Below are 16070 nucleotides of genomic sequence, written 5' to 3'. Positions count from 1 at the left end.
CTCAAGTAATCATAAGATTGTTTACTAGTTGACTTGGTTTATATTTAGGGTGAAATCAAATTCAAACCAATTAAATTTAATTGATTTGATTTGGTATGAGTTTTAAAATTTTTAAATTTGAATCAAACCAATTGTATCAAAATCGGGCCACTTTAGTTCAAATAAATGATGAAAAAGATAAATTGTTTTTTTTCTGTTGTTGTCTATTTTATAAAAAAAATTATTTTATACGAGTGCAAGATAAAAATATTTATTGTTCTTTAATAACTAATTATTTATTTACTTAATATTTAATTTAAAATTGCTGACCTCTCAATATCATCAAAACTTTATTTATTACAAAAGTGATTTATTGTACGTTAAAAAAGAAGCTAATGTTAAGCAAAAGAAGTACTCAATCATTTTAATAATGGATTAGTATTATTAAGCTTGAATTAAACTTGGTCTGAAAAAATACACCTAAATTATGCAACCATTGAAACACAAGTGATGTCAGCAACGTTAGCTTTTAATATCAGCTATCAGATGCATCGAAAGGTGTATAAGAATGTTGGATTGATCCAAACGCGTAAGGTACGAGTTTTTCCGCTTCACTCCGCAGTTGCCTTCCAGTTTCCCTAACAAATACTCTGAACCTTCCTCTCTCAGTTGCTTCCTAGCATCATCTACTAAAACTGCAACCTACCACTGATATATATAATAATAAGCCTTCGCAACTTCACTGACGACACCGCAAACCATGAGGTTCAACAGTATCACCTCCGTAACAACACTCTTCCTCTTTCTCAGCCTCTTTACACACCTCCATGCGTACACTCCCGTGGACAACTTTACCATAAGCTGCGGCACTACCGGAAAATCTTACGACGGGGAAAGGACATGGACGGGGGACACAGGTTCAACGTTCTTATCTCATCAAGACGGCACCGTTTCCGCTAATGCAACAACACAATTTCTATTGTAATTTTAATATTTATTTCAAAACATTTTTTAAAAGATTTAATTAAATGAAAATCATAAGGCAAACAAGGAAAATTATGACATTTAAATTCAAGAATTTGAAATTCAAATTTCCTACAATTAAGCAATTAGTTGCATTTTCTATTAATGCCAATAAAAGTGAGAATCAAGAGGGAGACAATGACAATTATAGACTCATAATTGGTGATATAAAAAAAAGGATTGTTTGATGCTATTTGAACGTGATTTTAAAAGGTGATGGGTCAATTGTTTTGTTTCTCCTCTTTGCTTCTATTAAGCTCTCTTTCTCTACTCTTGGATCGATTATCTTTCCTTGGTAACTTTAGCTCTGCTAAGACTTTCCTATTGTATCCTGGGAGGTTTGTGTGGGGACTGCGGATAAACCTTTTAGATCAGTGACTGTCATACTTCAGGAAATTCAATTGTGTTCGTGATTTTCAACTTCAATAACAACAATATAAAATGTTTATATTATGGCTGAAGCAGCAAAACCTGTCAACAATGTTGACGCTTCCAACCCCACGCCACCGATTGCAACCTTTGCCAAGCCTTTGCCTAACATCTCAAAAATTGAGGTCTTCACTAGCCAAAACTTTTGTCGCTAGCAAGAACACGTTCATACCTTGTTGGTGTTGATGCTAGTCAACTTCAACAATGGGTTCAAGCCAATAAGGTATGTCGTCACACTTTGTTAAGTGTCTTGTCTGATGATTTTTTGATTTCTACTGCTCCTACAAGAAATCCAAAGAGATATGAGACTTTATCATACTCAAATACACTGTCGAGGACGTGGTCAGACAGAGATCCATCATCGCCAACTACTATCGTTGGACCATGAATGAAAAAAAGACATCAATGTACAAATCAACGAATACCATAAGCTACTGGAAGACCTAAAGACTAAAAACATCTCTCTGCCTGACAAGTTTGTTTCTAAACTCCTGATTGAGAAGTTGTCGAAGTTCTGGGCAGACTATAAATAATAGTTAAAGCATAAGCACAAACAAATGTTACTGCCAGACCTTATCATCCACATTATCATTGAAGATACAAATAGGAAGGAAAATGTTGCAGCAAGGACCAAAGCAATGTTTGTCAAGACATACATAGTACAAAAACCATTTCATAAGAGGTATGCCAACAAAAGAGTTAATTTAGGTTAGGTAGGGGTGGGAGGGTTTCAAATTTGGGGCTTGGGCTATGATTAGGTTAGGTTTTTTTGAAGAATGTGCATTGAGGAGTCTTTGATAATTGCTTATATTTATTAAAATAAAAAGTAATTATTAATGGTTTTTAACCATAAAAAGAGTTAATTTAAAATTAAAATTTTTAACACTGAATTAAATGAGATGATAAAAAGGACTAAAATGAACAATATTAAAAAGCTAGAAGACTCAAATAATTTTTTTTAAAATAAAGGATCAAATTAAAATAAAAGATAGGAACCAAAAAGATCATTGACCTATATTTATTGAATGAATTTTGAATTTTATAAGTGACACCTTGTCACCCCTATAATTGTAAATTTGGTCCCCCAGTTTATCTCCAGTTTCAGATTTGGTCTCTCGGTAATTTAATTCACGAATTTGGTCCTCCTATCCTGTAAAATCGTACAATGTTGATCCCCCTAGGTCACACTTGAACGTTGACCGTTAACAAGTGATGTTGACTGTCACGTGTCACGTTCTTATTAAATGATGACTGTCACGTGTGTCCTGTTCTGATTGGATGTTAACTCAATGAAAGATGAAATGCATTATTATTTTCATTGACTAATTAGAACATGACACGCCATAATCCAATAAGAATGTGATATGTGACAATCAACATCACTTGTTAACGGTCAACATCCAATTGTGGTCTGAGGAATCAACATTGCACGATTTTATAAAATATGATGACTAAATTCGTGAATTAAATTACTGAGGGACCAAATCCAAAATTGAAGATTTTATCTTTTAAATATGATGATACTGAAATCCACTTTACGATATTAGAAGTTCTACTTCAGCTTTCCTTACTACGATTCTTTTGGTAGCCACACAATACGGTGGAAAGGGAAGGGAGGGGAGAGAAGAGTGCGCAAACATCTAAATTTTGGTCGTTTGGTATGTGTAAAATAGACTAGAAATTTATATTTTAAAAAATAGTGGCTCCCACATTTTAGAAGTTCCACGCTGAAAGATAAGAAAAGGAGAGGAACATGTCAATGTTGCAAAACGTTACCCATCTTGTCCTCCTTGAGTCGCTGCTTGAATTAATTGAAATTATGAATTCTAGTGTGTTGATTGTGATCAAGAAAACTGATTATGCAGTAAGCATAACTATTTTTATTTTTTATTTTTTTGGTGTTCGCATAACCGATTATGCTTGAGCACAATTAATTTTTCATTTTTGCTTATATGAACATATATAATTGATTATGTTTTGTTTTGATAACATAATCGACCATACATGTAATCAAAGAATATTTTTACTAAAATTTATTTCTATTCTTTTTCTTTGCATTTTTTTGGTTGACTTTGGCTTGTTAACCTGAAAATCAGTAACAGAAAGTGATATTTGAGTTAAATGAAACTTTAAAAATCAAAGGCCGAAGTAAGTTTCTAGAAAATTATTAAGTAAATATTGATAAAAAGAACCATTAAGTAAATAATTATTTGCCCATGAATAAACATAAAATACATGCATAGAATACATTTTCTCTACGACCATTATTGGCAAATGTGTCATGTTTATTTTTTGTCTTTTGGATATACATGCATAGAATACATTTTCTCTACGACCATTATTACTAATTTGTAATGATTTTCTAAAATTCTTGGGAGGAGTGATAGGATGAATTTTTACCTGTCACTTGTATTCTCATTCCAGCACCATGGACACACCCATGCTTATGATCACTACAATACATGGCAGCAAGTTGCAATGCTCTCTAGCCTTGCTCGTAAAATTGACGAAATTAATGCTCTCTCCTTAATTAAATTCCTCTTATTCAACGGTTGTAAACATGAGGATGCATATTATATATGTGGCAAAAGATCGAATAACACTTAGCATGTATATTTCTGCTGGATATATGTTGCAAAAAAGACAGCAAACATTAATGAGGAAACATGACACATTTGCCAATCATAAAGTGCTTTTTTTTTCTTTTTTGTTGTTGTTATGTTACTAGTATAAAGTATTTATTGATTTCTTATGATTAATTTGTCATAAAATTAGATTTTTAATCATTTTTTCTATTAATAAGACTCATAATTTTACATAAAATAAAAAGACTGAATTCAATATCTTTCGAATTAATGTGCTGTTAATTTTTTCTTCTCTTTTTGATTGGTCCTAAATAAATTTGCTCTCAAATTACTTTGTAAAATAATCTGCGACAATTTCGGACTAAAATATTATAGATGCAATGCGAGAGGAGATGACCTAATATCTAACAAAAACAAAAACAAAGAAAACAATAAATTAGACAATCTAGGGATTTTTTGGCATGAGTATGGAAGACTAAATGGGTCAAGCAGCTAGTCAGCGGGACCAAATCAAAGGCAATAAAAGAAATCCTAGTAAAAGTACAGCAATCACACAAAAAAAACGTGTCCGACACTTTGTTTTTTTTTTTTTTTCTAGCGTGAGAATATCACCAGATTACTCCGAAATAAAATGCCAAAAAACTATTGATATACAAGACAAGTTTGTGGAAATTTGAAATATGTAGAAATCTACTTCCCTACCACCTGACAAAGAACTCACGAATTAATATGTACGTTCGTAAAACTCAACCATCAACTTCATATACTAACAAACACTCTGAACTTTAAATGATCTTTCACTTATAAACACTCTCAATCCCAGGCTTCGTAGCAACTAAGATCTAGCAATGATATCAACCGTGAGATTCTACAGCGTCACCTCCTTCGTACTCGCCTTTCTCTTTTTCTCCATAGAGCTCCAAGCGTACACCCCAGAAGACAACTTCACCATCAGTTGCGGCACCACCGGGATAGTCTTCGACGGCCAAAGGACATGGACGGGGGACGCAGACACAAAGTACTTATCTGGTGGTCAAGGCAGCACCGTTTTAACTGAAGCAGCAACACAAGATCCTTCTGTCAATCAAGCTCCCTACACCACAGCACGGTTATCCCGTTTTCAGTTCAATTACTCCTTCCCCGTTTCTGCGGGCCCCAAATTCGTTCGCCTCTTCTTCTACCCTGCTGATTACCCTTCCTTTCCCCGCACTCATGCCTCTTTCTCCGTTCAATCTAACGGATTCACCTTCTTAAAAGGTTTCAACGCCTCTCTAAACGCTGACGCGGAAGCCACCAACACCATCTTCAGGGAATATGTGATCAACGTCAACGATGGTGAGATTCTCATCCTCAGCTTCACTCCCTCGCAACCAAACTCCTACGCTTTCATCAATGGAATCGAGGTACTTTCCATGCCAAGTGATTTGTATTACACGTCAGCAACTCACTCAACAGGATTCAAGTTCGTCGGAAATACCACGCTGTACAGCGTAGAAACCAGATTTGCGCTGCAGGTGGAGTATAGAATCAAAATCATAGGGCAAGAAATATCACCACTAAACGACACCGGTTTGTTCAGGAAATGGGCCGGTGACGAAGAAGATTATTTAATCAAACAAAATCCACAGAATAATGATCTTTCAGCTGACTTGGATGGTAAGATGAACATAACCGTGAATCCTGATTACGTGGCGCCCAAGGAACTCTACAGAACAGCGCGTAACATGGGCACAAACGCCACTCTGAACAAAATCAGCAACCTGACTTGGGAGTTCCCGGTTGATTCTGGCTTCACTTACGTTCTCAGGCTCCACTTTTGCGAGATTGACCCCAATATTAATAAAGATGGTGACAGGGTGTTCTTCATTTACATAGCGAGCCAGTTGGCTGAGGACAACGCTGATGTTATGCAATGGAGCCACAATCAGAAAGGTCTCGCTGTGCAGAGAAACTATGCCGTTTTGATGCCGAAGGATAATACTCAGAAAAAGGTTAATCTCTCGCTTCAGATGCATCCTTATGCAACTCCGGATAAAACGATATACACCGACGCGTTCTTGAACGGTCTCGAGATCTTCAAAATAAGCCAGGACGAATCAAACAACCTTGCCGGACCTAACCCAGACCCGGTTCAGACTCCACATAGCAACAAATCAGTCCCAACGGGAAAGATCAGCAGAGGGAGCGGAGAGACGATAATTGGCATGATCGTGGGGGTGGTATCCGGCGTCGTTTTGATCTCGCTCGTCGTTTTCTTCGTCTTTTTGTCTCCAATTTCCAGGTGTGGTCCACTCTTGTTCTCAATGACCAAGTCAACAAAGACGCATAATTCGTCTCTGCCGTTGGATCTCTGCCGCCGCTTCTCCCTTCTCGAGATCTTAGCTGCCACCCAAAACTTCGACGACGTCCTCATTGTAGGTGTCGGGGGATTTGGCCACGTGTACAAGGGCTACATCGATGACGGTTCCACCCCTGTCGCCATCAAGCGCCTGAAACCGGGTTCACAACAGGGGGCTCACGAGTTTCTGAATGAAATTGAGATGCTCTCACAACTCCGCCATCGCCACCTCGTCTCTCTCATCGGCTACTGCAACGATAATAAGGAAATGATCCTGGTCTATGATTTCATGACACGTGGCAACCTCCGTGACCATCTCTACAACACCGATAACCCCACTCTACCGTGGAAGCAACGGTTGCAGATTTGCATCGGTGCCGCGCGTGGGCTGCATTATCTTCACACAGGCGCCAAGCACATGATCATCCACCGCGACGTTAAAACGACAAACATCTTATTGGATGATAAATGGGTGGCCAAGGTTTCAGACTTCGGGCTTTCCAGAATTGGGCCCACGGACACGTCCAAGTCCCATGTCAGCACCAATGTGAAGGGAAGCTTTGGATATTTAGACCCAGAGTATTATAAACGGTACCGTTTGACAGAGAAGTCTGATGTGTACTCTTTTGGAGTAGTACTGTTTGAGATACTATGCGCTCGACCGCCTCTGATCCGTAATGCAGAGACGGAACAGGTGTCGCTTGCCAATTGGGCCAGGCGCTGTTATCAAAATGGGACCATGGCACAGATTGTGGACCCCTCGTTGAAGGGGACTATCGCGCCCGAGTGCTTCGAGAAGTTTTGTGAGATTGGGATGAGTTGTTTGTTAGAAGATGGGACGCACAGGCCGTCGATAAACGATGTCGTTTGGCTGCTTGAGTTTGCACTGCAGCTGCAAGAGGATGCGGATCGGAGTGAAAATGCTGATATTGTTACAGATGAAAGCAATGAAATAAAAAGAGGAAATTAGTGGCTGTATGTTTAGTATTGGAGAGCATAACTATTGTTGCAAGGATAGTGATTTGTGAGACTGCTTTCTGCGAAATTATATATTGACCCAAAGTTCTGGAAATGCAGGCAAAACAATTAAATTTGAAGGCAAGTTGCTTCCATCACTAGCAAATGAAGACAAGTGCAAGGTTACTTGGTAAATCTTAAATTTCAACATTTTTGTTTAACACCCCTATATGTTACGTGTTCAATTAATGTATCATTTTTCTGTCCAATGGCGATGATTTTGTTATAGTTTTCTTGCAAGACATAACTCAATAGTCTTTCCACGTTGTGACATTATTATTATTGCACAGTTTTTTTTTTCCTTACGCTCTGTTGATGTTATGTATTATCAGACATTAGGAACTGCATACCATGCAGTTATATACTAACTTTGTGTTTTGGAAAGCAATAGTGAAAATTTCTTTACCACACATGCAAGGACATCATTACAACCACACAAGAGCTTCGCATTGAGAATGTCCACGGCTTGAAAAGATCCTCCTCCTTTACTCCTCCACACAAGTCACCAAGGTACAACTTTACTGCTACGCTAGGACTTGCACTACGCACAATGATCCCCAAATTATAATATAAGGATGAACGAATCTAATGTTTAAGTACAGTAACATAAGTAGCCTACCTGTTGCCAGCAGCACCAGAATTATCTACACCCGATTGGTTTAAGTAAAGAAGATTGAATATAGTTTACTAACACTAGGGAACTAACTAACAACGACAGCAACTGAACTGCGTAACTTTAAAACAGAAAAGAGACTAACAATGACAAAAAGATTAAAACTATTCACGTAACAGAAGCTTAAATTGTTGGTATTTTCTTATACTGATCTTAAACCATGTAATTCCACTGGTATGCAATGCCTTCACTTTTCCTTAGACCTGATTGAATTGAGCACTAGTAATCTTTGATATTTAGCAACCATGTCACTCATTAGAGGGCAATTCTGCCTTGTCTGGCATGTTGCTCACAGAAAAACTAAATTTCACCAAGCCAGAATCTGTGAAGCCTTTTGTCAATCCTTTTGGTGTTTGAACATAAGTGTGACAATTTCTATTGGGTTGCTCGATGGAAAAGCTGCAACTTCCTTCCGTGTATCTATAGCCGGTTCCTACTTGTTGATTAAAAAAGTTAGTGTCTTTGAGTAGAACTACTCGTTCATCATTAGTATTTGCAAAGAAACAGTTAGGAAAAGCGTAGGCCAAAAAGAAACAGAACAGGGAAGATGACTTTCATATACAAAAGCCGTGAAATCATAGCACTGACCTTTAAATGAATGGTTATAATTAACCACACATATCCTTTGAAATGGTATGTATCCAGCATTAGTCCTCGAACTCCATTCTACAAATGAAACATTGATGGAAGAAAATAGTGACGTTAAGAATCCTAGTATGAAATACTTTGAGCTACCGTGTTACTGTCTTCTTGGTTAGTTATTGTAGAATTGGAGTTCAAGGTAGTCTAGTGCGAGATAGTTCTCTATCAATGGCATAATGGTTGCGTTGTCCAAAATGCATATTTTTTGAATGGTAGAGTTATTCAAACCAGAAAAAAAAAAAAAGAAAAGAAAAAAAAAAACAAGGACAGATCAAAGTAAAGACTAAAGTTGGAGTTGAACCAATGCAAATTAAAAAGTGATACTAGTAAACACGTAGCGTATATCTGGGGGATAAACTGCCATTTATAGTATGTCTTCAACGATAAAGAATTATACCCAGCACAGAATGAGAACAAGAAAGATTCTGTAGATGTTAAGAGTGTAGTCAATCCCAAAAGAAGCTTTCTAATTGGTAAGTCCATAGCAAAATCCTTTTTTGGAAGTTAGGAACCGACATGTGAGTGTTGAAGGTAATAAAACGAGGGCAATGAAAAAAGGAGCAAAGTGCAACAGTGCTAGAGATGTTTGGATAAAATGAAACTAGCCAAAGTTTCAACCAAACCATTAAGTATTATTTGCCCGTGACTAAACATAAGAGTTTTAGACTGTTTTTGTTATCGATAAATTAACCAATTTTATTTTAGATTTTTGATAAATTTTTTCTTTACTTGTTGAGTTTCTAATAAAATGATTTTATTTTATTTTGGGTCCTTAATATTTTGTTTTAATCATTCTAATATATTTATTTTTTTGTTTTAGTCCTTCAACTCAAGTAATCATACGATTGTTTACTAGTTGACTTGGTTTATATTTAGGGTGAAATCAAATTCAAACCAATTAAATTTAATGGATTTGATTTGGTACGAGTTTTAAAAATTTTAAATTTGAATCAAACTAATTCTATCAAAATCGGGCCACTTTAGTTCAAATAAATGATGAAAAAGATAAATAATTTTTTTCTGTAGTTTTTATCTCTAATTGTTGTCTATTTTATAAAAAAATTATTTTATATGAGTGTAAGATAAAAATATTTATTGTTCTTTAATAACTAAATATTTATTTACTTAATATTTAATTTAAAATTGCTAACCTCTCATCAAAACTTTATTTATTACAGAAGTGATTTATTGTACGTTAAAAAAGAAGCTAATGTTAAGCAAAAGAAGTACTCAATCATTTTAATAATGGATTAGTATTATTAAGCTTGAATTAAACTTGGTCTGAAAAAATACACCTAAATTATGCAACCATTGAAACACAAGTGATGTCAGCAACGTTAGCTTTTAATATCAGCTATCAGATGCATCGAAAGGTGTATAAGAATGTTGGATTGATCCAAACGCGTAAGGTACGAGTTTTTCCGCTTCACTCCGCAGTTGCCTTCCAGTTTCCCTAACAAATACTCTGAACCTTCCTCTCTCAGTTGCTTCCTAGCATCATCTACTAAAACTGCAACCTACCACTGATATATATAATAATAAGCCTTCGCAACTTCACTGACGACACCGCAAACCATGAGGTTCAACAGTATCACCTCCGTAACAACACTCTTCCTCTTTCTCAGCCTCTTTACACACCTCCATGCGTACACTCCCGTGGACAACTTTACCATAAGCTGCGGCACTACCGGAAAATCTTACGACGGGGAAAGGACATGGACGGGGGACACAGGTTCAACGTTCTTATCTCATCAAGACGGCACCGTTTCCGCTAATGCAACAACACAATCTCCTTCTACCAATCAAGTGCCCTACACCGCCGCACGCTTGTCCCGTTCCCGTTTCAGCTACTCCTTCCCAGTCTCCCCTGGCCCCAAATTCCTCCGCCTCTTCTTCTACCCTGCTGAGTACGCTTCCTTTCCTAGCTCCAATGCATCCTTCACCGATCAATCCAACCAATTCACCCTTCTCCACGTTTTCAATGCCTCTCTAAAAGCGGAAAACACTAAAACCATCTTCAGAGAATATGTCGTCAATGTGGACGGCGACAGTGAGAGGTTGAACCTCACCTTCACTCCGTCACAACCAAACTCCTACGCTTTCATCAACGGAATCGAGGTACTCTCCATGCCAAGCAATCTGTATTACACCTCAGCAAATGACAACGGTTTGAAGCTCGTGGGAACTGACACACTGTTCCCCATAAGAACCAACACTGCACTGGAGACAGAGTATAGAATCAAAGTGGGAGGGCAAGGAATCTCGCCACGAAACGACACTGGTTTGTTCAGGAACTGGGCTGGTCAAGATGAAGATTATTTAATTAAACAAAAAAATCCACAGAATAGTGCTATAACAGGAAACACCAATGGTAAGATGAACATAACGGTAAATCCAGATTATGTGGCACCCAAGGAACTGTACAGAACAGCTCGTGTCATGGGCACAAACACGTCTATGAACAAAAGCCTCAAGTTGACTTGGGAGTTCCCTGTTGACTCTGGCTTCCACTACATGATCAGGTTCCACTTTTGCCAACTTGACCCCAATATTACTAACATCGGTGACAGGGTGTTCTCACTTTACATAGGGAGCGAGTTTCTTGATGTTATGAGATGGAGCCAAAAACAGAAAGGTGTCGCTGTGTACAAAGACTACGCCATTTTAATCCCCAAGAGTGATACTCAGAAACAGGTTAATCTCTCGCTCCAAATGATGAATCCTTATGAAAGTGCCAAGGATAAAGAAAACAATGACCCGTTTCTGAATGGTCTGGAGATCTTCAAAATCAGCGAGTTTAACAACCTTGCTGGACCTAACCTGCAGAACAACAACATGCTCGTCCAAGAAGGAAAGAACAGCAGCAGAACACTTAAAATTGTTGTAGCAGGGGTGGTATCTGGCGTTGTTGTTTTCTTCATCTTTTTGTGGGGGAGTTGCAAGTTCGGTCCTCTCTTGCCCTCGCAGGATGACGACATGCTGAATTACAGCCAGAGGTGGCCGTTCAATCTCCTCTGCCAGCGCTTTTCCCTCATGGATATCAAAGCCGCCACCAACAACTTCAATAACGAATCCCTCGTCGGTGTTGGAGGATTCGGCCACGTGTACATGGGCTACATTGACGGCATTTCCATCCCGGTGGCTATCAAGCGTCTCAAGCCGGGTTCGAAGCAGGGGTCCGAAGAGTTCCTGACCGAGATCAAGATGCTCTCGCAGATCCGCCACCGCCATCTCGTTCCTCTCATCGGCTACTGCAACAACAACAAGGAGATGATCTTGGTCTATGATTTCATGACACGTGGCAATCTCCGTGACCATCTCTACAACACCGACAAATCCCCTTTATCGTGGAAGCAACGTTTGCAGATTTGTATTGGCGCCGCCCATGGGTTGTATTATCTTCACAAATGTGCCGGGAAATACATGATCATCCATGGTGATGTGAAAACCACCAACATCTTGTTGGATGATGACTGGGTGGCCAAGGTTTCGGACTTTGGGCTTTCCAGATTTGGGCCCACGGACTCATCCCATGCCTATGGCAGCACCACCGCTGTAAGAGGCAGCTTTGGGTATATAGACCCAGAGTATTATAAGCGGCATCATTTGACGGACAAGTCTGACGTGTACGCTTTCGGGGTAGTGTTGTTTGAGGTACTGTGCGCTCGTCCGCCTCTTATACGCAATGAAGATCCCAAACAGGAGTCGCTTGCTAAGTGGGTTAGGTACTGTTACCAAAGTGGGACCATGGACCAGATTGTGGACCCCACGTTGAAGGGGAGGATCGCGCCTGAATGCTTCCGGAGGTTTTGCCATATTGGGGTGAGTTGTTTGTCAGAGGTTGGGACGCAGAGGCCGTCGATGAAAGATGTTGTTTTCATGTTGGAGTCTACTCTGCAGGTGCAAGAGAGCGCGGAGAATGTAAAAAGAGGAAATTAGTGAAAATATCAATATGTCTAGTAGTGAGTTGAGTATGACTACTACTAGTGGAGAGCATAGTGGGGTTTTATAAGGAACCCAAAGCCTCTTTGAGCAAATCGAGTTAACACAACGCTGGCAAAACAATTAGCTATACATGCTAAATTTTTTTGTCTATTTTCAAAATCGTTAGATTAGAATGCCTGTGTACAGGAATCAACTTGCTTCTATCTCTTGTGAAAGAAGACAAGTGCAAGGTTGTGTTTGTAAGTCATAAATTTCAACTCTTCTTTTGTTAGCCTGTATGATATGTGTTGATTTATTTATAACATTTCCCCTTCCAATGTGATCAATAAATTTTCCAATAACACAACTCAATAAATTTTCCATTTGATCACACACTATTAGTCTATTATATAGTTTCTTATGCTCTGTCATTGTTGCTTATCAGAGACAGGATTTCAACAACAAATACATAATTTGGGGCAGCTAACCATGCAGCTCCATTCTTAATTGCTGAAAAAATTCCAATAATTCTATTCAAAGTCATGTTGCACACAATTTGGATGTAATCTGACATAAAAGTATGTTAATCTTGAAATTTCCTACAATTTTCACTTACACGTTTAAACATATTCTGGTCTACAATTTTCACTAATTGCACCGTGAAAACCACCAACATCTTGTGGGATGACAAGTGGGTGGCCAATGTTTCAGACTTTGGGCTATCCAGGATTGGGCCCACAGGCAAATACAAGACCCATGTTAGCACCGATGTGAAGGGCAGCTTTTGGTATTTAGACCCTGATTATTGTATACGGAACACGTTAACAGAGAAGTCTGACATGTACTCTTTCGAGGTAGTGTTGTTTGAAATACTTTGCGCTCGGCCACCTCTGATCCACAACGCGTGGAGATGCAACATGTGTCGCTTGCTAACTGGGCCAAGCACAATTACCTAAGTGGAACCATGTCACAGATTGTAGACCCAACATTGAAGGGGAGGATCATACCTGAGTGCTTAAAGAAGTTTTGCAAGACTGGGGTGAGTTGTTAGAAGATAGGAAGCAGAGACCTTCGATAAGGGACGTCGTATGAATAGAGTTTGCACTACAACTACAAACGCGGAAATGCTGCTATCTTTCACCGAGTGAATTGGTAAGTCATAAATTTCAATATTTTTGTTTCTGTTATCACTTATTAGAATAAATTTTACGTGTTCAATTATTGAACCATTTTTTGTCCTATGACTTCCTAATAATTTTCTTGCAAAACACAACTCAATATTTTTTCCAAGTAACATCATTATTATTCTATTATTGTACAGTTTTTTTATCCTCTGCTATTGTTATTTATCAGACATTGGAAGTTGGTGCTATTTTGTTATGGATGACATTCTCTTTGTCACACAGCTATAAAGTATTTCAGCAACAAATACATAATTTGGAACTGCATATACCATGCACCTCAACAACTCCATTTTTAATTGCTGAAAAATCCCAATAATTTTATGGGGAGTAACATGTAGCTAATTTGGTGGGTTTTTTTCTCCATATACACCACCTCCCTCTAATTATTTCTCAATCTACACTACTTTTATATTCAATTCCCAAAATACATTGCTTTTTTTTTTTAAGTTAAGAAGTCTAGTTGTCCCAACCCGACTTCCCGACTGGTATTTCTTTAAAATATAAATTTAAATAATGAAAATATTTTTTGTTTAATAATTTATTAATAATCTTAAAATAAATAAAAACGGTAAAGTGATTAAAAAAATAGATTGATTAAAAATATAGTGAATATATAATTAGCACATCTCAATTATATTATATGAAAAAATTAAAACATACAAATAACAAAAAATACTAACAATTAGAGAGACAAATATAATAAATGGAACACAATAAAACAAAAATAACAGAACGTATTAAAAATAACAATTAAAACATAAAAATGACGAAACTAATCATAATTTGAAAGATGTTTTGCAGCGGACATGACTTCTTCCATTTGAATCATTCTACCGAGTTGTTTATCATGTGCAACATATGAATCGATTATTGCAACATATTGATTGGTTATTGGGGCTGGTTGGGTTATTGATTTGTTAAAAATAACTAAAATTTCTATTAAACAAAAACGTTTCTAGTAGTAGGTTTCTGCTAACACCTTTAACATGTCTTCATCATTTTTCAACTTTGTTATTTCATATTCGATTATTTTTTTTGAATATTTTGTAAGGTCTAACGATCGAAAGAACAATTGTCTGACCACCTGTGATTCGTGAATTCCATAAGGGGTAACCCCTAGAGGTGTAACTTGTTTGATGGCATCCTTGAGTGTTTCGATGCTACATCCCGAAGTAATTTCAAATCTTATTGAGTTTGTTTCGGTGAAGGGGTAACCCAAAAAATTGTGTTGTCATGGTATCTTTCACTTGTCGTTGTAATACAACATTGCATCATGAGTAGGAGTGATGGTGGATCGAAGTAGTTGAGTATATCATTGGGTGTTTTGTTAATTGTACATTATAATAATTCTATAGGGTTAATAAGCGATCATTGCTCATTGCACGTTAACATTGTACAAACATCATCATCATTTTTCAATGCCAGGAAATGAAAAAAAGATTGCTGACCTGCATCTATGGATGACTGTCGGTAATAGATTTTATACACAAATTGGTTAGTGGTTAGTCAAAGAGTGTTGTGCATTCTACTCTTTAGTGTCTCGAAAGAACACTCATTAGGAACTCACATTGGTATTGGAGTAGGACATTGAAAATAAACACTAGTTTGGTAGTGTTTGATTGATCCATTTGGAAAAATGAATGTTAATTTCAAGTTAGCAATGGTTTGAGTGCTTGTTTCTCCCAAAAATGTCATAATATTGAGATTGAATTTTGTTTGTGAAGGTATATTGTGTGGAAGTGTGTGACTGTATTGAGAGTGTTTGGTGTTATTTATAGTTGTTTGAATGTTTGCCCAGTTGATGGGTATTGGATTCTCATAAGGTTAGGATTATCTTTTTGATAGAGGCTTGTCTGGAATCCAATGTTGATTGAGAAATGTCATTATTCCAATTTCGCTTTTATCGATATAGTGCATAGTATTGTCAATTTTGCCTGTGATTTTAACCTGCTACCTGGTGTATTAGTTCATTATTGTTTTCAGACTTTAAATTTAAATTAAGTTGTTAATTCAATGTTAGTTTTGTTGGTGAAACATCTTTTTTTTTTCTTCAGAGACTTGGGTAAATTGCAAACAGTTGTCAATTTTGAATAACATTTTACTTTGACACATGATGCACCAGATGTCCATTATTACTTTTAGACTTTACATTTAAATTCTGAGCTGTCATTTCAATGTCCATTTTCTGTAAATAATAGAGACTTGATAAATTCTCACCCTTATGAATTTCAAGTGTTTGTGTTTTAGGGAATTGTCATTTTTTGTTATTTTTGTTG

At 37.3% G+C, this 16070-nt stretch overlaps 1 protein-coding gene across 1 annotated transcript; it reads left to right on the top strand.

Moving 5' to 3' along the window:
- The first annotated feature begins 525 nt into the window (after positions 1-525).
- LOC102668655 (receptor-like protein kinase FERONIA) lies at positions 526-13117 on the top strand. Its single transcript, XM_026127662.2, is given in 4 exon segments — positions 526-852; positions 5419-6822; positions 10240-12609; positions 12611-13117. Coding segments are annotated over 4 exon segments (3975 nt in total). The 5' UTR covers positions 526-739; the 3' UTR covers positions 12699-13117.
- Positions 13118-16070: the final 2953 nt, after the last annotated feature.

This window comes from Glycine max, unplaced genomic scaffold (assembly GCF_000004515.6).
Source record: "Glycine max cultivar Williams 82 unplaced genomic scaffold, Glycine_max_v4.0 scaffold_328, whole genome shotgun sequence".
In the NCBI taxonomy this organism is placed as follows: Eukaryota; Viridiplantae; Streptophyta; class Magnoliopsida; order Fabales; family Fabaceae; genus Glycine; species Glycine max.
The sequence above is the reverse complement of the archived record's forward strand: the minus strand, read 5'-3'. Positions and strand labels throughout refer to the sequence as shown.